This window comes from Oncorhynchus mykiss, chromosome 26 (genome assembly GCF_013265735.2).
Source record: "Oncorhynchus mykiss isolate Arlee chromosome 26, USDA_OmykA_1.1, whole genome shotgun sequence".
Lineage (NCBI taxonomy): Eukaryota > Metazoa > Chordata > Actinopteri > Salmoniformes > Salmonidae > Oncorhynchus > Oncorhynchus mykiss.
In genome coordinates, this window is record NC_048590.1 from 20476347 (window position 1) to 20498744 (window position 22398).

General features: G+C 42.5%; 5 protein-coding genes across 11 annotated transcripts; 3 read left to right on the forward strand and 2 right to left on the reverse strand.

Moving 5' to 3' along the window:
- Positions 1-3354: 3354 nt before the first annotated feature.
- Positions 3355-6620, forward strand: LOC110506373 (pleckstrin homology domain-containing family F member 2-like). The gene has a single exon (XM_021585944.2). The coding sequence runs from the start codon at positions 3614-3616 to the stop codon at positions 4493-4495; it is 882 nt and encodes a 293-aa protein (XP_021441619.2). The 5' UTR covers positions 3355-3613; the 3' UTR covers positions 4496-6620.
- On the reverse strand, positions 6013-10215 carry LOC110506374 (protein C19orf12 homolog). 4 transcript variants are annotated; one of them, XM_021585947.2, is made up of 3 exons: positions 10100-10184; positions 9247-9420; positions 6013-7434 (listed from the first exon to the last, which is right to left on the reverse strand). In XM_021585947.2, the coding sequence occupies exons 2-3, from the start codon at positions 9404-9406 to the stop codon at positions 7169-7171; spliced, it is 426 nt and encodes a 141-aa protein (XP_021441622.1). In that variant the 5' UTR covers positions 9407-9420; positions 10100-10184; the 3' UTR covers positions 6013-7168. The 4 variants fall into 4 exon arrangements, with proteins under 4 accessions (XP_021441622.1, XP_021441625.1, XP_021441621.2 ...); XM_021585950.2 differs by having other exon boundaries at positions 6016-7434; positions 9247-9411; positions 10100-10215; XM_021585946.2 differs by lacking the exon at positions 10100-10184 and adding an exon at positions 10001-10031 and having other exon boundaries at positions 6016-7434.
- Positions 10216-10274: 59 nt separating this feature from the next.
- On the forward strand, positions 10275-13610 carry LOC110506375 (tumor protein p53-inducible nuclear protein 2). Of its 2 annotated transcripts, none has more exons than XM_036963524.1 (4): positions 10275-10422; positions 12081-12247; positions 12454-12574; positions 12687-13610. In XM_036963524.1, exons 2-4 carry the CDS (start codon positions 12121-12123, stop codon positions 12913-12915), a joined length of 477 nt encoding a protein of 158 aa, XP_036819419.1. In that variant the 5' UTR covers positions 10275-10422; positions 12081-12120; the 3' UTR covers positions 12916-13610. The 2 variants fall into 2 exon arrangements, with proteins under 2 accessions (XP_036819419.1, XP_036819418.1); XM_036963523.1 differs by lacking the exon at positions 10275-10422 and adding an exon at positions 10486-10885.
- On the reverse strand, positions 13603-16894 carry zgc:162297 (uncharacterized protein F13E9.13, mitochondrial). 2 transcript variants are annotated; one of them, XM_021585943.2, is made up of 6 exons: positions 16736-16894; positions 16002-16084; positions 15682-15862; positions 15370-15520; positions 15034-15161; positions 13603-13913 (listed from the first exon to the last, which is right to left on the reverse strand). In XM_021585943.2, the coding sequence occupies exons 2-6, from the start codon at positions 16065-16067 to the stop codon at positions 13723-13725; spliced, it is 717 nt and encodes a 238-aa protein (XP_021441618.1). In that variant the 5' UTR covers positions 16068-16084; positions 16736-16894; the 3' UTR covers positions 13603-13722. The 2 variants fall into 2 exon arrangements, with proteins under 2 accessions (XP_021441618.1, XP_036819417.1); XM_036963522.1 differs by lacking the exon at positions 16736-16894 and adding an exon at positions 16158-16398.
- A 263-nt stretch (positions 16895-17157) lies between these two features.
- On the forward strand, positions 17158-21918 carry LOC110506376 (cyclin E1). Of its 2 annotated transcripts, none has more exons than XM_021585953.2 (12): positions 17158-17358; positions 17856-17903; positions 18086-18170; positions 18277-18336; positions 18570-18739; positions 19140-19275; positions 19736-19882; positions 19987-20082; positions 20363-20497; positions 20717-20828; positions 20968-21125; positions 21238-21715. In XM_021585953.2, exons 2-12 carry the CDS (start codon positions 17890-17892, stop codon positions 21352-21354), a joined length of 1230 nt encoding a protein of 409 aa, XP_021441628.2. In that variant the 5' UTR covers positions 17158-17358; positions 17856-17889; the 3' UTR covers positions 21355-21715. The 2 variants fall into 2 exon arrangements, with proteins under 2 accessions (XP_021441628.2, XP_021441627.2); XM_021585952.2 differs by having other exon boundaries at positions 17159-17358; positions 18086-18173; positions 21238-21918.
- Positions 21919-22398: the final 480 nt, after the last annotated feature.

The following is a 22398-nucleotide window of genomic DNA, read 5'->3' on the forward strand; positions in this document are numbered from 1 at the left end:
ACCAGGCCTCCTGTGCACCTCCCTAGCCTTGCACGTCCTGTGCCAGCACCGCTCTCAAGATCTCCAGTACGCCTTCACGGTCTAACCCATCCTGTGCCACCTCCACACCCCAGCCCTCCGGTAGCAGCTCCCCGCACCAGGCTTCCTGTGCGTGTTCTCGGCCCAGTACCACCAGTGCCAGCACCACGCATCAGGCCTACAGTGCGCCTCGCCTGTCCAGCGCTGTCGGAGCCCTCCTCCTCTCCAGCGCTGTCGGAGTCTCCCGCCTGTTTAGCGCTGTTAGAGCCTTCCTTCTCTACAGCGCTGCCGGAGTCTCCCGCCTGTTCAGAACTGCCAGTTAGCATAGAGCTGCCAGTTAGCATAGAGCTGCCAGTTAGCATAGAGCTGCCAGTTAGCATAGAGCTGCCAGTTAGCAAGGAGCTGCCAGTCTGCATGGAGCTGCCAGTCTGCATAGAGCTGCCAGTCTGCAAGGAGCTGCCAGTCTGCAAGGAGCCGCCAGAGCTGCCTGTCTGCAGGATGCCGCCAAAGCTGCCAGTCTGCAAGGAGCCGCCAGAGCTGCCAGTCTGCAAGGAGCCGCCAGAGCTGCCAGTCTGCAAGGAGCCGCCAGGGCCGCCAGTTAGCATGGAGCAGCCAGGGCCGCCAGTTAGCATGGAGCAGCCAGGGCCGCCAGTCAGCATGGAGCAGCCAGGGCCGCCAGTCAGCATGGAGCAGCCAGGGCCGCCAGTCAGCATGGAGCAGCCAGTCAGCATGGAGCAGCCAGTCAGCATGGAGCAGCCAGAGCAGCCAGTCAGCATGGAGCAGCCAGAGCTGCCAGTCAGCATGGAGCAGCCAGTCAGCATGGAGCAGCCAGAGCTGCCAGTCAGCATGGAGCAGCCAGTCAGCATGGAGCAGCCAGAGCTGTCAGTCAGCATGGAGCAGCCAGTCGACCAGACTCTCCCAGATCTGCCAGTCGACCAGACTCTCCCAGATCTGCCAGTCGACCAGACTCTCCCAGATCTGCCAGTCGACCAGACTCTCCCAGATCTGCCAGTCGACCAGACTCTCCCAGATCTGCCAGTCGACCAGACTCTCCCAGATCTGCCAGTCGACCAGACTCTCCCAGATCTGCCAGTCGACCAGACTCTCCCAGATCTGCCAGTCGACCAGACTCTCCCAGATCTGCCAGTCGACCAGACTCTTCCAGATCTGCCAGTCGACCAGACTCTTCCAGATCTGCCAGTCGACCAGACTCTTCCAGATCTGCCAGTCGACCAGACTCTTCCAGATCTGCCAGTCGACCAGACTCTTCCAGATCTGCCAGTCGACCAGACTCTTCCAGATCTGCCAGTCGACCAGACTCTTCCAGATCTGGTAGATTCATCAACCTGCCTGAGCTTCCTCTCACTCCTGAGCTTCCTCTCACTCCTGAGCTTCCTCTCACTCCTGAGCTTCCCCTCAGTCCCGAGCTGCCTCTCAGTCCCGATCTGCTCCTCAGTCCAGTGGGGTTCTGGGTGAGGACTACTAGGCCATGGTCGGCGGCGAGGGTGGACTATCCAGGGACGCGAGGAGAAGGGACTAAGACATTGATTGAGTGGGGTCCACGTCCCGCGCCGGAGCCGCCACCATGGACAGACGCCCACCCGGACCCTCCCTATTGTTTTGAGGTGCGTTCGGGAGTCCGCACCTTAGGGGGGGGGGTTCTGTCACACCCTGGTCAAAGTATTTTGTGTTTATCTTTATTTATTTGGTCAGGCCAGGGTGTGGCATGGGTTTTTGTATGTGGTGTGTATGTATGGGGATTGTAGCTAGTGGGGTGTTCTAGCTAAGTCTATGGCTGTCTGAAGTGGTTCTCAATCAGAGGCAGGTGTTTATCGTTGTCTCTGATTGGGAACCATATTTAGGCAGCCATATTCTTTGAGTTTGTCGTGGGTGATTGTCCTTAGTGTCCTGATGTCATTGTTCTGTGTTAGGTTACACAAGTATAGGCTGTTTCGGTTTTCGTTAAGTTTATTGTTTTGATAGTGTTTGTGTTTAGTGTGTTACTTCATTAAACATGGATTGCAATAGACACGCCGCATTTTGGTCCGACCCTCCTTCTCATACAGAAAACCGTTACAATAAGTATATTTAAAAACAAATACTTTTAGACTTTTCCTCAAGTAGAATTTTACAGGGTGACTTTCACTTTTACTTGAGTAATTTTTTATTATGTTATCTTTACTTTTACTCAAGTATGACAATTGAGTACTTTTTACACCACTGGTAGTAGGTGCCAGGTGCACCGGTTTAAGTGTGTCAAGAACTGCAATGCTGCTGGGTTTTTCACTCAATAGTTTCCCATCTATATAAAAAAAAATGGTCCATTAAAAGGGGGTGCAACTCCATTTCGGATGGTGTTAATGTTTTGTATACTCGGCCTCAATTCGTCAGGGCATGGACTCGACGAGGTGTCAAGCGTTCCACAAGGCCCATGTTGACTCCAATAGTTCCCACAGTTGTGTAACGTTGGCTGGATGTCCTTTGGGTGGTGGAACATTCTTGATAGACACGGAAAACTTTTGAGTCTGAAAAACCCAGCAACGTTCAAAGGCACTTAAATCTTTTGACTTTCCCATTCACCCTTTGAATCGCACACATACACAATCCATGTCTCAAGGCTTAAAACCCTTTCTTTAATCTGTCTCCTCCCCTACATCAACACTGATTGAAGTGGATTTAACAAGTGAGATCAATAAAGGATCATAGCTTTCACCTGGATTCACCCGGTCAGTCTATATAATGGAAAGAGCAGGTGTTAATGTTTTGTACACTCATACCCATTGATTATTGAATAATATAACTTAGAAATTCCACATGAGCTTAGTTCAACTGTTTTGTTTTCCAATGTTTGTAAACAATGTAAATGTAAACAAACACTGTGTAGCCTCAAAACATGGTTAAAACTATAATTTTGATAGCATGGATGGTCAGTCCTTGCATCAATAACTCTGTCTATGAATTTGAGAGTATTTACATTTCTCCAAGGCCCGTCCCTCAGCTTTTTACCAAAACACAGGCGAGATGACAGCTTTGTTATTGTTTCAAATAAGGATGCTAGCTTTAATGCTGTACAACAGTTTTTTTCTGTGATGTATTAATAGTCATAGAATTAGCAATACTGTTGTTCACTGTAATTTAATAGGATCTCTACGCTCCAAGTCACATCCCATCATCTTTGGGAAACTGGTATTGCCTGTTTTCCCTCTTTCTAGTTGCTTTCTCTCTCTCTCTTTCCCCATCAAGTTGTTTTGGAACTCCCCATGCAATGCGGCTCAACAGGAAATGTGATTTGCACATATAAAAGGGACCTCTCGTGGCAACTCACTCTTCAATACAGAAACGACTATTTGACACTGACAAAACATACTGTATGGTGGTCAGACGGGAACTAAGCGACTTACTACCGAGACACAGACTGTTGCAGCGTAAACAAGACAGAAATCACAAAACAGTAAAAGGACAAATTAACTATTTTTCACCAGCCATTTATTTGATCATTACTGACATAGGCCTACCATTTTGTCTCATTTGTAAATAGATTTTTTTGTTTGTTTTTATTTTGTTAGTTTCCTGTAGTGTTGTAATCTTGCTCATCATGGTGGACCAGCTGGCTTTCACGCAAGAGAACAGAGAGCGGATACAGGCAGTGGAGAACTCCTTCGGCCCCTCTGGGATGTCCCTGATCAGACCTGACCGGGTCTTGATAGGCGAGGGGCGGCTGATGAAGCTGTGTCGACGCCGCCCCCAGCCTAAAGTATTTTTCTTGTTTAATGACATTTTGGTGTACGGTAGCATCATCCTTCATGGACGCTGGCACAAGAAGCAGCATGTTATCTCCCTGGAGGATATCCAGCTAGAGGACCTGGAGGACGGGGTCATCATGGAGAACCAGTGGCTGATCCGCACACCACAGAAGTCCTTCTACGTGGCAGCTGCCTCCGCTGAGGAGAAGCGTGCCTGGATGGAGCACATTGAGGACTGCAGGTGTAAGCAGCTTCAGCATGCCGGCTGCCAGCCCGGGTGCACCTTCGCCACCACCTGGATCCCTGACCGGGCGTCCGCCATCTGCATGCGCTGCTCTAAAACATTTACAGTCAACAAACGTCGCCACCACTGTCGTCGCTGCGGCTTTGTCGTCTGCAACGCCTGCTCCAAGAACCGGGCCGTGATCTGCCACATCTCTACTAAGCCCGTGAGGGTGTGTCGACTGTGTCACCTCAGTCTCCAGGACCATGGGGAGCTGACTCAGGATGAGGTGCATCTACGGGGGGACAGTGATGGGAGGAACTGCTCTGATGAATCTGACCTGGTCATGCCCGAGTACGAGGCGACTAGCGACGATGAGGCGAATGAGCGGGTAGAACACCACGCACCAAGCAATTGGGTTGAGTGTCACAACTCTTGGTCCCCATTTAACTATTTAAAACCGGACCATCAAAGTCTCAATCTCACTGGATTGTCAAGTCACTTGACTTGACTTGGTTGACAATTGGACAATGTGAGAGGACCCTGAAAAGTATTTACTGAATGAGTAATTGGTGAAGAGTGCCAAATCAAGACGATACATGATCACATGTAATCAAAAATATTGCACAAATATGAACACTAATCCTACCCATATAATGTATGCATTACATAGATGTTTTCCTGTTAATAATATAATATTCCTTTGAGTGTTTTGGGGGGCTTATTTTTGTCATCCTTTTGATATAAGGTTAACCTGTAGTATTCATTGTTGACTGGCCATTATGCACACACGGAGCATCTTATTTTACATGAAACACATTTCGCACGGAATACTTTTATATTTGTCCTATACTTATCGTGTTTTTAAAAAAAAAAGGCACATTGACAACGTGCCTATTTTAAGTGTACCTGTAATTATAACTCTAAATGGCAGCAATAACTATACCTCTTTATATCACATTCACATCAACCATTTATCTTGAAATGAAATATTTTGATAGCAACCTTTGGTCATCCTTGTCCTGAACACCTGGTAAGACTACTTATTGACCCCCCCAAAACAGCTGTAATCAAACTATTTCGTGCTTAGGTGTTAGAAGCCTCCTGCAGACACATGAACCAGTCCTGAGGCAACAGGTGCAGTAGATGAGCCTTTCGAGAAAGTTCTTGCGTCATTTCATTTTCCCAACTCTAGTGTTGTCAATGGCAATACTCTGGCCAACTGCCAATTATTATTATTTTTTTTTAAGAACTTATTCAAATGCAACATGTCAATCATTAACATTTAATAGGCATTTCAAACCAAAAACCAGTTTAAATCGTGCTCTCTGGTTTCTGAAAAAAACTGTCTAAAAAAGGTTTTTCTATGAAGATAAGACTGCTCTCACATCCCCAGACTACAAATAAAGTGGTGATGGAATATGATATCTTGTGACTCCAATCCATTTGAATTTGGAAAAAAGCTGCTAAGACACTGTTTCTTAGTAAGTCATAGGTACAAGACTGACAAGCATCTCTCAGAAATGAATGACATAACTTCTAATGAAATTTCCCCTCGAGATTAATGACCAATGTTTCGCTGTATGATGTTATGAGAACCGGCAGGTCCAAGCTTGCTTGCAAAGAATGAACAGGGAAACGTCTAGAACAGCGAATGTGGGGGGAAAAAATAATAATAATCGCAGTGGTGTCATTACAAACAACCTTTGCACATACTTCAAAAAGTGCTTTGATATCTTAATAAGATTCTAGTATTATTCAAAAGTCTACATTTGAAACATTGACAAAGAGGAACTAGATTACATTGCGTATAATCTCGGAAACCCAGAAGAAAAAAATCTTGCGAAATTGCGACAGATGAGATACCATTCTATGTTACATGCACGCATCTGACCAAGAGTGATTACATTGCGTAGCATTGTCTTCCTTCTCTTACAAAGAATGTGTTAAGCGGTTGAATTTCCCTCACGAAACTGTCAAGTTGATTCACTGAAATGTTTTCTGGCTTAATGATGTCATACTAAAAGCTTGTGGTGATCATACACGTCCCCGTTGTCCTTTATTTCATTTATCATGATTTTCATACAAACACTTTAGTACAAGAGCACTACAAGATTTTCCCAATTAGTTCATTCTAGGACTAGGTGGCACTTATCACCATTTTATGCGCCAGAAGTATCAAGGCCGGTTTCTCCGAAGTACTCATCTCTTACAATATTCACATTGCATGAATCACTTGAGATCCCAGGCACACTTACAAGAGGAGTGATCAGGGTCCTTTTTTCATTGTCTTGCATTTGTTGCAAATCATGTCAATTATAAATGACCAACAATATTCAATGTGTACATTTCAACGCAAAATTTCAGCAACCAATTATGCACTACAATATAAATAAAGTACACCTTTCTGGTTAATTGCTGGACTGTTCGTATAAGATACGTTTCAATCATACCGCGACATTCAGAGATAACAATTTCGCAACTAAAACAAAACAAATGTGTACATTAAAGTGCAATTCAGCCACTCTTCCACCTCATATTCATTATCTCCGAAACCATAACAGTGTCTACACACAGTATGTGAAAACAGCAAGTTTCTATGATCTGTGGTTAAAAAGATAAGGTGCAAAAAAAAATACAAAAATGCTTCTCTGTAACATCACATGGTAGCATTAAAAGTAACAAAACAGTGATTTTCAAAACAGTGGTTTTCAAAACAGTGGTTTTCAAAACAGTGGTTTTCAACAAGTTTCTAGCCAGAGGGAGGGTGTTTTCTTGCTCCTCACATCACTGGGAATCTCCTAGTGCCTGAAAAGCACGGTTTTTAAATATGTTTTACTTTTGATGGCGTCATTGGGTAGAACTTTTAACTTTATATTTGTTTTGTAGAAATGTGCAGTTTTCACATATGCAGACACTGGTATCGGGCTGGGGATAACGAAAATGACGTTTAAAAAAAGTGGCGTAAATGTCATTTCAGCGCTTCATCAAAGGATATTAAATGGACATGATCAGATATTAGGTAACATGACAGGTCTGACATGAGTCTCAGTGTAACTCTCACAAGGCCTCTTTCAGTGAACCGACAGTATAAAAAGGTTCTTTCAGTCTCCAGGAATAAGCTTGAGTTGAATCTGAGTACAAATGTTCTACGGTGTTCCTCCAGATATTCAGTCTGTGTAGATCAGTCCCCATATCTCACCTCTGCTCTCAGTTCCTTTGTGATATAACGGAGTAGGGCAGCAGTGACCTGCTGCTGGAGAGTAGCATTCCCCACGACCAGGGCGGTCAGCTGGGCCAGGTCTGTCCAGTCCAGTGAGCCCAAAACGGCCATGATATCAGCATAGAGTCTCTGCTGCTGGTGGGGAGGCAGCTCCATGATGATCTGAGGGAGAGGTCTGAACTGTCCACTGGTCATCCACCATCCCAACAGGCCACCTAATGCACCACCTAAAGAGCAGCACAAACAAGATCTGTGTCAGAAGATCAAGAGGGGAGAAGAGCTCACAGATTTAAAACACTTGTGGTTATAAGATCTACAGAGAAGACAGAAATGCCAAACGTGGAGGTGTGGCTGTTTATATTCAGAACCACATTCCTGTAAAGCTGTTGAAGTAATATGCCTACAAGTTCATCTGCTTCACCTGAAGCCCATTCTAGTGGGAAGCTGCTATAGACCACCAAGTGCTAACAGTCAGTATCTGGATAACATGTGTGAAATGCTTGATACTGTATGTGATATCAATAGAGAGGTATACTTTCTGGGTGATTTAAATATTGACTGGCTTTCATCAAGCTGCCCACTCAAGAGAAAGCTCAAAAACTGTAACCAGTGCCTGCAACCTGGTTCAGGTTATCAATCAACCTACCAGGGAGTTACAAACAGTACAGGAATGAAATCATCAACATGTATTGATCATTTCTTTACTAATGCTGCAGAAATGTTCCTCAAAGCAGTATCCAAATACATTGGATGTAGTGATCATAATATAGTAGCCATATCTAGGAAAACCAAAGTTCCAAATGCTGGGCCTAATATAGTGTATAAGAGGTAATACAATAAGTTTTGTAGTGATTCCTATGTTCTTGATGTATAGAATATTTGTTGGTACGCGGTGTGTAATGACGAGCAACCAGACGCTGCACTTGACACATTTATGAAATTGCTTATCTTAGTTACTAATAAGTGTGGATTGATGAGGAATTGAAAAAGTGTATGGTTGAGAGGGAAGAGGCAAAAGAGATGGCAAATAGGTCTGGCTGTATAACCGATTGGAAAATGTACTGCAAATTGAGAGATGGTCACTAAACTGAATAAAACAAAGACGAAACTACACTATGAAACAAAAATAAATGACAAAGAATGATATTAAAAAGCTTTGGAGCACCTTAAATGAAATTTTGGGCAAAAAGGCAAACTCCGCTCCATCATTCATTGAATCAGATGGCTCATTCATCACAAAACCAACTGATATTGCCATCTACTTTAATCATTTTTTCATTGGCAATATTAGCAAATGTAGGCATGACATACCAGCAAAAAACACTGACACTACACATCCAAGTACATCTGACCAAATTATGAAAAACAAACATTGTAATTCTGAATTCCGTAAAGTGAGTGTGGAAGAGTTGAATAAATGATTGTCATCTATCAACAATGACAAGCCACTGGGGTCTGACAACTTGGATGGAACATTACTGAGGATAATAACTCTATTCCACATCAAGTAACTCATGCCAGCAGTAAAGTTAGATTAAAAAAAACAGATAGAAATACACTTTATGGAACCGCGGGACTGTGAAGCAAAACAAACATAGACACATGCATACAAACACGGACAACATACGCACTATACAGATGTACCCATGGATTTTGTGTTGTAGATATGTGGTAGTAGAGTAGAGGCCCGAGAGCAAACACTTAATATGTTGTGAAGTCTGTTTAGAATGTATTGTAATGTTTTTAAAATGAATAATAAAATGTATGCCTTAGCAGCAGCTAATGGGGATCCATAATAAATACAAATAGAAATAAACACCCGTATTTATCAAAATCGACCTCCCCACTCATAAGACAACATTGGCTGAGAATTATTCTACCCTAACGCCATACTTTATAGACCTACCACATATACACTGAAAATCTCATAGCTGCAATCAATACAATAGGTTTGAGAAAGGATATGGCTCTACCTTGTGGTTGAAGTAGGGAAAAGCAGATTATCATAATTTCGCTTTCTAAATTGAAAGGATACTTACCAACAGCAATCCCTGGGGGACCACCTAGAAGACCTCCTAAAAATGCAGTCCCTCCTGCCACTGCTGATCCTTTCCCAGAATTCTTCACTGCTGCTTTTATCTGCTGATTTGCAGACAGGTCACAGCATAGTTGCATGACATCATCCATACGTGGAGCCATGGTAGCTGCTCTCCCTGGTGTGATAAGAGACACACCAAAGATCAGTTTGCAACCAACCCAACGGATCTTTAGTATAAATTGCAAGTACAAATAGCCACTACCAATTTAATACTAGAAGAGATGTAGGACTTGACTTCTGTCAGATATCCTGAAGACTAGGAGTAAGCCATCTTCTGGTAATGAACTGCATTACACTGCTGAGAGTAGCCTCTACCAAAAGTTAAATAAACGATTGTTCAAATAATGTTATAGGCCTTTTTTTACTCCAAATGTTGACAAAACCAGGAAACTATATTATTGTAATCAATTCAGTTATCATATTTAGCAGACAGAGAGACTGGTTAAATAACTGATGACTTAATGCAGACCATTGTCATTAGTCAAAAACTTCTCACACAAGAGATTCGAAATGCTTCCCTCGGATTTATGTTATGACCACAATAATAACGAACGCAGCTAATAATAATTATACATCCCTTCTGATATATAGGCCTTTTTAAATGGCGTAAAACGACATCTAAAAATAGGAGATAGTGTTAGTGTGTCATCATGTGGCCATCAGCATTTTCTCTCCATTTAAAGTGTGGCAATCACCTTTACATAACGACATAGTTGTCCCCATCACACAGGACGTACTCTGACGTTGGCCTACATGAAAATGATCTAAAGTACACATTGGTGGCGAATCCCTACCGTCAGATCTCGCACTTCGATGATGTGTTAATGTTTGTGTATCATGAGTGTTGGTAAAAACTATGACCGCGGTGAATGACGGGACATTTGTTTAGGACAAGCCCACATCCTGTTAAAACGATTCGCGGTTGTATACCATGCACAATAAAACCATGCACAATAAAACAAACATAGCCTAATACATAGATCTCAGTGGCGCAACCTGGCATAATTGTCATTTACTCGGCAAATATTTGCAACAATGTTTCAAGAAAAGCCATTGATACAATTCCCTCCTTTTCATTAAATTGGTGGGGTTCGTTTTGCAGGGCCCGGTGCCCGGGGTGAGTAGAGATTTATCTTATGAATCAATAGAATTATCTACAAGTAACAAACTCCGCTCACACGGGCCACCGGGCCATGCAAAACGAAGTCGACCACTGTTGTGAAATGCAAACCGTTGTACATTGAAAAAATATATATCTTCCACTCTAATGTATTTTGTCTTGTTGTTATAGACTACACGCCTAGACTATTAGAAAGATTGGACGTCGGTTAAAAACAGGTATTTAGGTATGTTTCAAGTAAGGACACATTTATTCACTTGACAGCTAGTTATGAGGACAAAGGTTAGTTGTGCGCAACCTTCTGAAGCCCCGCCTTCGAGTTGGGATTTTCGCTTACGTTCACCACCCACCAAAGCAAAAGAGTTGGTGTTCAAAAACAAGTCTGTATCAAAACAATTGCAGACCGGTTATAGTTTCAAGCCAACCGTCGGCCACCACTTGTTAAATATACATTTGTGAGGTAAGGAAAAAATACATTGTAGCCTTCAGCATTGTGCGACATGTTGTATCCTAAGCCTTAGTTCGTGTGTAGCATAGACACTTTTCTTTAGCCTACTAACATATCTATCCATTGCATGTTTTTATTGATTTCTACATCCCAAAAGTGTCCTATTAGGACGTTTTAGTTGTGTAGACTACCATGTAATTGTAACCATGTCATGTGTCAATAGTATGTAGGTTGGGTTATTTGTTTGATTGTCAGTGAATTACACAAATGCAGTGCTTAATTATTAACTTATTTATTGAAGAAGTTTAAACCCAATTAATGCCATATCAAGTTCACCCAAACGACCCTCCTATGTTTTTAATGATTTGATTGTTTCTATCACACATTTATTATATATTAAATAAGGCTAATGTAAGGATTGTATGACACGTCTTTAAACTTCCAACATATGGACTTTTTGATGGTACACCAGAAAAGATATGCAAGTGTACATGTAATCTATACATTTTGCACCTTATGAGCTAATTCTGTCTGGGCACTAATTGGATCTTCCCTTGCTGGCAGGCTGGGGTGTAGCTGTATATTGAAAGTATAGGTTTACAAGTACACCAAGGCATTCAAAGACCGTGGCTGTCTGGACAGCCCCCGGTCTAAAAGTGGATGTTGTGGTATTCTGTCTAGTTTATGACACCTGAAAGACATACCAATACTGTTTATACCTGATTCTATTTGTAATATATATATATTTTTACAAACCCTTTGTTTTCACCATAGTTTGGCCGATTGGCTTCATATTCACCATATTAGTTTATTCATAACATGTCTTAAGATTCAGATACAGGCTTGAAATGAGTTGCCGGTCAGAAAGGATGCCATGACCTTCCGTCTGCAAATAGCTTCCAAGGGGCATGCTGTTCCTGATTCTGCTGTGCTGGCAGGGTCATTAAGCCAGGACACAATGTTAAAAACTAAAGGTCATAATGTAAGGTGTTGTTCAGATTCTGCTTTCTGGAAATCATTTCAGATCTATCTTCTGTCAATGTGGATATTAAACTACACATACCTTTTCAGGTTGTGCTGTTTTCTTATATTTGATGCAATGTTTTACCATGATCAGTTTAACAGTAATTGTATCCGGTCTGCAATTTTTTTTTCCTTATGGGTGCAACATACTATATAACACTATGTTAACTCATTTTCTTTGCAGACTGCAATAAGAGGGCCAAGGGAGGCAAAACATATACACAATGATTGGAAAGATACTTGCCCATTTCCTTGGTAGCACAGATGACGATTTTCCCACAGATGACAATGAAACCTATGAGGAGCTCATTGAGTTTGAGGCGGGAGGATGGGTGGTTATCAACATTCAAGGTAAGCCGATAATTTTGTTCACCGAAAGTTGAAATCACAAGTTAGTTGTTAAACTGGTATGGGCATTGTTGTCTGCAGTTACTTGCTCTGTAAATGGTAGTATTGTAGTTATTTGGATAGTAGATCTAATGGACACTATTAGAGGTCTCACTGGTGTTTTTCCTCTTTGGTCTCGGTTTAGTAAATTTGTGGTCTGATGTTTCCAGAGAACAACTCCCTGACCCCCCCTGAGGAAGACCCTTTGGAGAACCTGCTGATTGAGCATCCCAGTATGTATGTAGACCAGATCAGACACCAGCTCAGCGATGAAGAGGATACTTCTCCCAGGTCAGTTTTCATCCAGGGGATCCATCTACTTTAGTCAGTGTGATAACACAACCATTATCCTAGAGAAAGGAGTGTCGCATTACAGTTATTCTGTCCCCCCCCCCCCCTGTAGGCCTGTGCCAGTCAAACAGCATGTGTCCTGGAGGCTAGCTGCCTGGGGCAGCCCGCTTCCATGCAATGTCCAACTGCTTGCCATACAGCGAGCCAGGACTCACTTGGAGTGCAAGAAGCTGACCAGGAGTGCTCTCCAGAGACAGAGCCGTGCCAAGGTGCGCTTCTCCCCCTCTGACAGACGCTTTGGTCACTTCAAACAACCCTGCCAGCGTCTGTACAACTACTGAGTGTCTACTGAGTAGCTACGCCACTGTCTGAACCCACTTAACACACAGACCTTAGACCTATGACCTACCTTAGACCTATCTCTTTACCCTGATCAAGGGAACCACATTCGCTGAGTATGTTATTAACATACTGAGCCCAGTTTGAGAGTGAAATAGCCTTGAGTAGATGTGTGTGTGCATGTGAAAAGTATTATAACTGGCTTGTTACGGTTAAGTCTTATGGCTCTGATGAAAACTTTTATGTATTGTATAAAATGCAAAAGGTTTTAGCACTTTGCAAATATTCATTCTATTGTATATAGAATACTTTTTTTGTATTACTTTGCGTGCCTTAGATTTAGATACGTTGTGAGTATATTGCTTTAAGGAAAGTTGTTTCATAGCTATGAAAATCTATTTTGTATATATGTGAAGATGACACAAAACATCACTCTTGAGTAATTGGACCTCTTTCGCTATATTTTTTAATAACAAATACAATGTATGTAAGGATTACCAAATAATGATGAAACACTGTTACTAATGTATGTTTTGTACTTAGTGATTCACTTTGTTTTCATACATTTATTCCCAGTGTGTTCTTATGTTTGCTGTACTACTACAAGCCCGGTTTGTAAATATATTCAGATTTATTTGGTATTTTGGTGTATATTTAAATGTTAAAAGATGTTAAATAAATCTGTTTTGTTTAGGTATTATTTGTGTTTTATTAAATAGCATGAGACATAACTTCAGTAATTACATGTATTATTACCACCAAATGTCATTGTTCTGCATTAAATTATTTTAGCAGCAAATTGGAGGATTTCATTTTCGAAGCAAATGCACCTTCCCCATAAATGTTTTAACGCTTTCTGGATCAACAGCATTTGTCCAAACTCCTCCCCTCTTGAAATGAGAGCCAATTATCATTGCACTAGCATCAAGGTAGTATTCCACGTTGTCATAGGTCACTCCTGAGCCAATAAGAACTGGGAGTCTTACAGACCCTGCAACATCTGCAAATAGAAAAGACAGAATTGCTGAGTAAATATTTTGAGATGCTACATTACATTTACTGAGTTCATTATATTGGAAAGCTGTGCGTGAGCTTATATGAAACGAATACCTAAATGGTTGGATTTAGGAATGCATTGCAAGTGTCACGCATCATCTCTGATAAGTAAATAGTGAATGTAGGTTCAGAGATGATATGAGTAAAACACATGAAGAAAGAGATAAATCTAGACCCTGGCAGCTCCATTTACCCATCTGACAACAGAGCCAGCCCAATGGAATTGTACTGGGAGACTGTAGGAGCACCTCCAAACTAGGCAGCAGGGTTGTGTAGCAGTCTGGCCTGAGCCTGCCTGTGTTTACAGCCTTCTGTGTAAGTCAGCCATCTGTAGGCTGTGCTTAAAAATAGCAGACGATGTTGGTGTCTATATACGCCAAGCAGGACTGTGGCAGGCAAGGGCAGGACCGGGCTGTGTGCCCATGGTCAGCACGATCCAGACTCGGGGGACTATGAGGCTGCCATCCTCTCCCCAGACGAGACTGCTCTTTATAAGGCCAGCAGCGAGGCTCAGAGGCTCCATGGGCTTTAGCGAAGCTTAACCTCTGGGCTACATGAAAAACTAACGCCAGGAACTATCTGTCCTTGCAAATGTAGGAAGTATGCAATAGAGTGGTATGCAGTGGGAGTGGTATGAAATTGAGTGAAGTGACTGAACATACTTTTGTTAGGGTGTGTGTTATGGTTTATGAGAATGTATGAGATTTAGAAAAAAGGGCACTCCCCTATTAACCAAGACTACAAGAATGTTTGAGAGAAAATGAAAAGGGAGAGGAAAGTAAACTATATTTATACGAAGGTACACCCTGAGCATTCCTAAAATGATACACCGAGCATTATCCCTCAGATATGTAATGTAAGTGCTGAGCGTTGGCTGCCCTTTGATCCAAATGGTAAAATAGTGATTACACCTATGCATTATTTGTTTCTTAAGAATTAATTTAAACGAGTTCTGGGTCTTTTTCTATTACTGTATGTGTCAGTATGTTTGTGTGTCATACCATACATGTGCGTATGTGTCATACATGTGTGTATGTGCCAGAGCAGTCAGAGACAGGACACACCTCTGAGCTCCATTGGATCTGCCTGAACCCCTGTGGCTGTTCCAGTGATGATGAGACCATCAGAAAGGAAAAACTCAGCTGCTCTGGCCGTCTCCACTATGCTCACATCTGAAGTCAGGGCATGGGAGCTAGGAACACAAACACATACTCACAAATCTGAAAACATCCCATTACACTTACTACAACAGTCAGAAATGTTACTTTCATCTCCTTGCAGTACTGTTTATGGATAATATTTTCCGCATTACCTGCATGTTGAAAACCTTCTGAAGTACCATATCAGGACATCTAGGCTAGCCAGTGGGGTTGTCTGGAGTGTTTTGAAAGATTGCTCACCTGTGCTTCTTTTTTATATCAGTAAAGATCTGCACATGTTCAGCCTGCATTTGCTTGCGGTATCGCAAAAGGTCTCCGGCACATCCATTCAAAAGGCCTTCATCAGCAACATGTGAGAAGACATATCCCTCTGCCCTGATAAAATCCATACCTTGGAAAGAGACAACAATGGAATAGGTAGCTAAACATTTGCTTTTTCTAAACTCTTAATACGGATCTTTCTATTAAACTAAAATCCCAGGCTAACCTGAAGCACTCTTAACCATGCATGTATTAACCAGTAATAAGCAAAGCAAAGCCAGCTATATCAACCTGAAGCCAGTGCAACAGCAACAGCTGAGCTATTTGCTGCAGACAGGATCTGAACTCCAAGAGGCAGAGACGGACAGATCCCCCTCACCGCAGCACACACCGCTGTCATAGAGGCACACACCTCTGGTCCAATTGAGAATGTGTATGGAATGTCATGCATGTTCTCAATGATCAGACCATCCTGTTCAACAGATCAACAGACAACAAACAATCCATTTCCAGTCACCCTTGAGGATGAAAATTGTAGTTTACATTGTCAGAGGCTACAGTATTAGTAACATCAAAAAGTAAGGAGATCTTGTGTTTTTGCTTATACTTACAATTCCCGCATTGTGATAGATTTCTGCCTCGTGGCATGCCTCCTCGATAATTTGAGGAATGACCATGCTTCCTAAAGGTGTGCCTGAAAAACATAACATCAAAGTTAAAAACAAAAATAGAGTAAAAAACGACATATGAGTCCCAATAATCTTTACCTGGCAAGGCTTGAACATGAATCATTCCAATAACCACAGATTTAGCACGTCCAAAGAGTTTCAGAAACTTCATTTTTTGTTGTTGTTTCAAACCAGTTGCAATGTGGATGCAAAGGTGGCTTTGGAATGAGACTCGTTCCCGTGCAGCTGCTAGCTTGATCACGTGCCTGGTCAAAGTGTACGTTAATACAGGTTTCAAGATCTCTGAGTGGTCACCCAATCCAGTGTGTTTTTTTCTTTCGTGTGGCGCATGAAACATATTAAAACACAATTTTAACAGTTATGACTGAGACAAGACACATAGGTTGCAGATTAGCCTCCACATTTCCTTTATCTTCTGATAAGAAAACGTAAAAGTATGAATTACATATGAAAGCATAAGATAGTGCCTGAAATGTATTTTACTAAACCAGCACTGTTTTTATCTCCAACAAATAATTTGTGTAGACGAGAGGAAGGAGACGAGGAGGAAGCCACTAAACGTAACTAATGCACTATAGCGCAGAGTCGCGCGCCATCACCATTCTCGTTGACCAAATTGCCGGGCATTCATTTGATTTAAAAAAATAATGACATACCTCTTGAATTGTGGACATTGAAAGTCCATTATGTCGGCTTGATAGAGAAACATTTAAAATATATATATATGTCTGTCAAAATCGGCATAACGTCCGGATTTGCAGGTTTTTTGAGGGACACAGTCTTTGTTTACATCCGTCTTCCCTAGCCACGCGGTACTTCGTGGTTCCGGATTCTAAGCACCGCCCCCCCCCCCCCCCCCCCCACACCAGCCACGCCTCCCCTTTTGCCGGCAAAGTGCAATATTTCTCACAGTATTATACTGTATATTTCGCACACAACATAATACTTCAGATGATTTGACTCTTCACGTCTGAACAATTAATGACGAATAATAATGTTCTTTGAAATGTAACTGCGAAGGATTACTGAACAGCGCCAAGTATTTAAATCACCCGCTCGGACCGCCCCATATATGTAGACTGCAAGCAGTTTATAAGCCAAGGCGCAAAACTCACTGCGCCAGCAAAGAACAAGTAGCTAACACAACTGGCAGTTCATTGTTTTTATTGACCAACAGAGGCCACGAATCGAATAACAATTGAATAGCTAGCTAGTGACTTTAGTCATATTTTCTCTGATCCTTTCAAGTGTGGACTTCTTCGCGGGAGAATATTTTTAGGTAAGCTGGCAAAAGAATTGAAACATCTCTTGCTAACTAGCAGTCTTGCAACTTTTCAATCGAACTCCCTCAACGTGATTCGAAATGAACGTGTTAGTGAGAAGATTGTAAATATTCTGAATTTGAAAGACGATGGACAACATTGTCTGATTAGTTTTTTTTTGTGAGAAAGCTTATTTAGAGCGGGTGAATGGAAAATGGCATACTTGATGGCTCGGCCATTTTCTGGCCAGTGTCTCTCTAATTTAGTAGAAATTAACTAGTTTCCATCGACTGTATGTCAAACTGTTAGAGTTGGGTGATAGTATGGAATCCGGTGTCACTGTATGCGTGGTTTTGTGACAATTATTGCATTATTTCAAATTGTTTGTCGTCCTTTAACATTGTGCCACTTCCATTTGCCCGCGCCCAGATCTTTTGACGAGTTGGCTTTGTAGGACTTACGTGGGGGGTTGGTTGTTAGCTAAATAAATTAAATGCATATTTCATGTTTCCAGGGTCTATATATTGGAGGGATACGCGTGGGATATAATGCCAAGCAAAGGGTAAGTTTCAGTTTTGCAGTTTGACCTAGTCTTGTCAATGTCGCTAGCTAGGTGACGGAAAAAAGTTGTCACGTTAGGTAGCTGGCTTGCTAACTAGCCGCTAGTTAGCTAGCACTAACTAACGTGTCTTACCACTTCAGTAGGACGCATATCATAATTCAATTTTTACTGTGCAATTTCAGGGAAAATTTGGAATCCAGGACAATTGATCATGAGATGCCCAAAGAAACTGCAGTGAGGTCCAAGAAAAGAAAATCAGACGTTGCCGTTGTAAGTTCTTGCGATCTGCGTTTTGCTACTGTAACGAGCTGGTTGCCTGGCTGTGTTTTTAAATGGTTTGTCATAATGAACATTCTCATGATTAAATCCTCAGTATTTACAAGACCCAGATGAAGTGGCAGAGATGACGAAAAATAACCAGTGTGGAGCTTTGGTAACTACATGCATTTCACAATTCCATGGCATTCCCTTGCAGACCATGCATTTGTTGGATTTAGCCACACACCAGGCAGTGACCTACACAGGTTAATCAGGACTGGTCAATAACTGACACTTGTGTTTAATCAGTTGCTATTGGTGGCACTGTCTCAGAATCCTCATGCTGTTTATTTTTATCAGTCGGTAAACTTTCTTATCCTCCCCTCTTCTTATCCCTCTCCTGTGCAGGTTTGCTGGAATCCTGAGTCGGTTCACACCATCCCGCACAGCCGGATCCCCACACCTGACAATAAAGTCGATCAACCAGTTGCTTTGAATGCCACTGGGTTTTCTACTCAGTACACCTTCAAAAACATATTTGTCACCCCCACCAGGTCTTCCCCTCTTCCTGTGCTATGGTGAGTCACTTTTGCTCTCTGGGACAACGTGGGCAAGATTCAGCGACACTGCTGGAGTGAGTGGTTACCTGCCACATTTGATGTATGATTTTCATTGGGAGGTTACTTGAACTCATACCTTGAGCTCTGCACTTGCGCTGTCTAGGGTCAAGCATTATGATGACCAATGTGTTCATCGGTTTCATTTGAATGTAACACACACAATGTAGTCCTTACCTCTATTGTCTAATCTGCTGTTATAACGGCTATATATCCGTGCCACTCTTATGTGTACCTGTATACTATATCATCTTAAAGTTCTGTGTTTGCACTCTCTAGTTGCGGGGTTCTTTGTTTATCCCGTTGATTTGATAAATACAAGTGAACTAGACACCAACCCTCTGGATATGTTTCTCTGTAGCTGGGCAAGCAGAGACGACGTATGGAACAACCTGTTGAAGAAAGACGACACGTATTCTCGAGACATCGACGTCATGAAGAAACACCCACACCTCCAACCCAAGATGAGGGCTATTCTTCTGGACTGGCTAATGGAGGTTTGTAGCTCCCTCTGTGTCAAACTCCTAGGCTAAATTCCTTTCCCACAGTATCTGCTACTTTGATCAAATCCCTCACGTCACTTGATCAGTGTCGTCCATGTTTATCTTAAGGTGGTGATTGGATTAGCTTTAACAGTAGACGTATGGCCCCAGTTAACTGTAGTTAGGTTATGCTAATATTGTACAGACTATTTGAGAAATGGCTGTCAGGTGACGAGTATTAGCTGAGCTCTAACAGATTCTAAGGGGAAGCATAGTCTGCTGCACAATGCATTCAACCAAAATGTCTTCAGCATTTAACCCAACTCCTCTGACTCAGCATTGTTCTTAGTTGGGATCGTTTCAAACCTATTGTGTATAGAGAACTATGATCAATGTTCTTACATGGTGAAATCTTCCTTAGCTACTCTGTGATATTGCCTTGGAATTGTGTTCTCAACCTTGTTTTCTCTCTCAGGTGTGCGAGGTGTACAAGCTTCACAGAGAAACCTTCTACCTGGCTCAGGATTACTTTGATCGGTTCATGGCCACACAGAGCAATGTTTTCAAGTGCACACTACAACTCATCGGCATCTCTTCTCTGTTTATAGCTGCCAAGATGGAGGTAGGAAGAAGCCTCTTCTACAACCTACGTAAAGTGTTCATTCTCTATTTTGTATATTCCAGCGGGAGTTTAAAAAAACATGTTTACAACTGCTTTTTTTTCAGGAAATCTACCCTCCAAAAGTGCATCAATTTGCCTATGTTACTGATGGTGCCTGCACTGAGGATGATATCCTATGTATGGAGCTAATCATTATGAAGGTATGCCTCTAAAACACTTTACATCCCAGTGGTTTTCACTACGGCTGGGTCACAAATCCTTACTGTTGTCTGAAGCTTGTTGAGCCATGAGCTACATTTAGCCGTTACTAGTAAAAAATTACTACATGTATTCCAAATGATGCTCTTCCTAATGGTAGTTTCTGCCTAACTTGATAGTACACGTTTCTTTGGGTCTCTTGATATCTGTTCTGGGGAACACTACACTGTGGAATGAAATCATCATGTGGCTCTTGTTTCTACCGTGTGACCCTTTGCTCAGGAGCTGAAGTGGCGTTTGAGTCCCCTGACACCTGTGTCCTGGCTAAACATCTACATGCAGGTTGCCTACCTGAAAGAGTCCGAAGAGGTTCTCATCCCACAGTACCCGCAAACTACATTTGTGCAGATTGTCGAGGTAAGTTTACGACTGAGGTTTCCTGCCACTCGCATGTGATTCAGTGTCTTAAAACAAAATGCACTTAAGATCAACAAGGCAAAATATCATGTTAATTCTCAGACGACACTGTTATTGCTTATACAAGTTGGATTTGTAAGACGATGGTTTCCCATTTCCTCCCCTTAGACTGGCTCATTGCCTCTGAAGTAAATATGTGGTGTTGTGCTCTCTCTATAGCTCCTGGACCTCTGTGTGTTGGATGTGAAATGTCTGGAGTTCTCCTACGGGGTGCTGGCTGCCTCTGCCTTGTTCCATTTCTCCTCGCTGGAGCTGGTGGAGAAAGTCTCAGGTAGGGTGTGTTCATTCGGCGGCTGTTCAGGTCAATCATCTTCAATCCAACTGAGTTATCGTGGTTTGGTAGACTTCCTGGTTTTTAATTTTTTTTTTTATAGCCCTAACCAGATCTCTTTCTGTCTTGATCTGTGCAGCTCTGAAGTGGTCTGATGTTGAGGAGTGTGTGAGGTGGATGGTCCCCTTTGCCATGTCCATCAGGGAAGTGGGCAGCTCAGCCCTGAGGACCTTCAAAGGAATCCCGGCAGACGACATGCATAACATCCAGACCCATGCTGCCTATCTGGACTGGATGGTGAGGGCATTTGTTTCTATGGCTTTCAATCAATGTCCTATACCAATGTGTGGCATTGTTTCTTGTGTGCAATTGCAGCCTGTATTGAGAGCTTTGTTGGTTTCTTCTTTAGGCGAAGGCATGCGCCTACCCACAAGTGGATGTAGATCGCAGCCAGAGTTCACCTATACCATCCGGAGTGCTCACTCCGCCCCCTAGCAGCGAGAAGCCAGAGGGCACAGTCTCTTGATTTCCATTGGGTTAGTATGGGCACGGGCTGAGGACGTCTCAAGACAGGACCAAGATATTGCAGGACTGGGAGAAATCCATGGCCTTACACACACATGTGCTCGCATGATTTTGTTACATGTGTGCACGTGTTTTATTCCATGAGTTTTGGTGCAAAGGTGACTGGCTGTTTTTGGATGTCTCTGCCTTTTTTGAATGAGTGATGGTTTTTAATTGGAGTGATGCCAAGCTGGACCACCTGCCAAAAACTCCAGAGTTGTCACTGGCTCTGAGTGCTGCTAAAAAGGTGGACTTAGCTTGATGGAACAGTGGATGGGTGTGTGTGCAACTAATGCTTGCCATTGTGGTTTGCTTGTGGGACCAGTAGCTCTGCTGCCAAATTGGACTAGTGGAACAGCCTGCATCGGAAGCAGAAATATGGATTGTATTTAAGATTTTATCTCCAGTTCTTTTCTCACATTTGAGTTTTTACCAAAATGTATGATTTTGTTTTGAAATGAGATGCTGCTACTTTATATCTTATTTTTTAAATAAAGTCACTGTCACAGACAGCTTTTATGTTTTACAATGTTGTGGGTCTTTGCTTTGGCCAGGGACTGGGATTGTAGCCTGGTTGAACAAGCCTGACCATTGTGCTCGCTTTTGTTTTAATGCAAGTGAAATGGATTGGTGACCTCCATGATCAGGTTGGTTCCACCAAGCTACAGGGATGGGTCAACATGCATGTCGGCCGTGCGCAAGTAGGTCATCGGCTGGTTGACTGTTTCGGGTGTGGCCTCGTTTTGCGATTTGTCTTGAGTTCTGGATGGAGCCAATGGTTTTTCAATAAGGCATCGTGCTAGAGGCCAATGAAAGCAGCTGGCAAGCCAACAGCATAACCATCTGACTCTGTTTAGGAGCCTGAGATTGCAGATCTACTGTGGAAGTCCTGCATGCCGTCTAAGTCATATTATTTTTGTCCTGTGTTATCAGTGGCCTAAGTGTAAGTCTACCGTCTCAATTTTATTTTTCATTTTTAAGAGGACCACAATGGAAATTAAGTAAA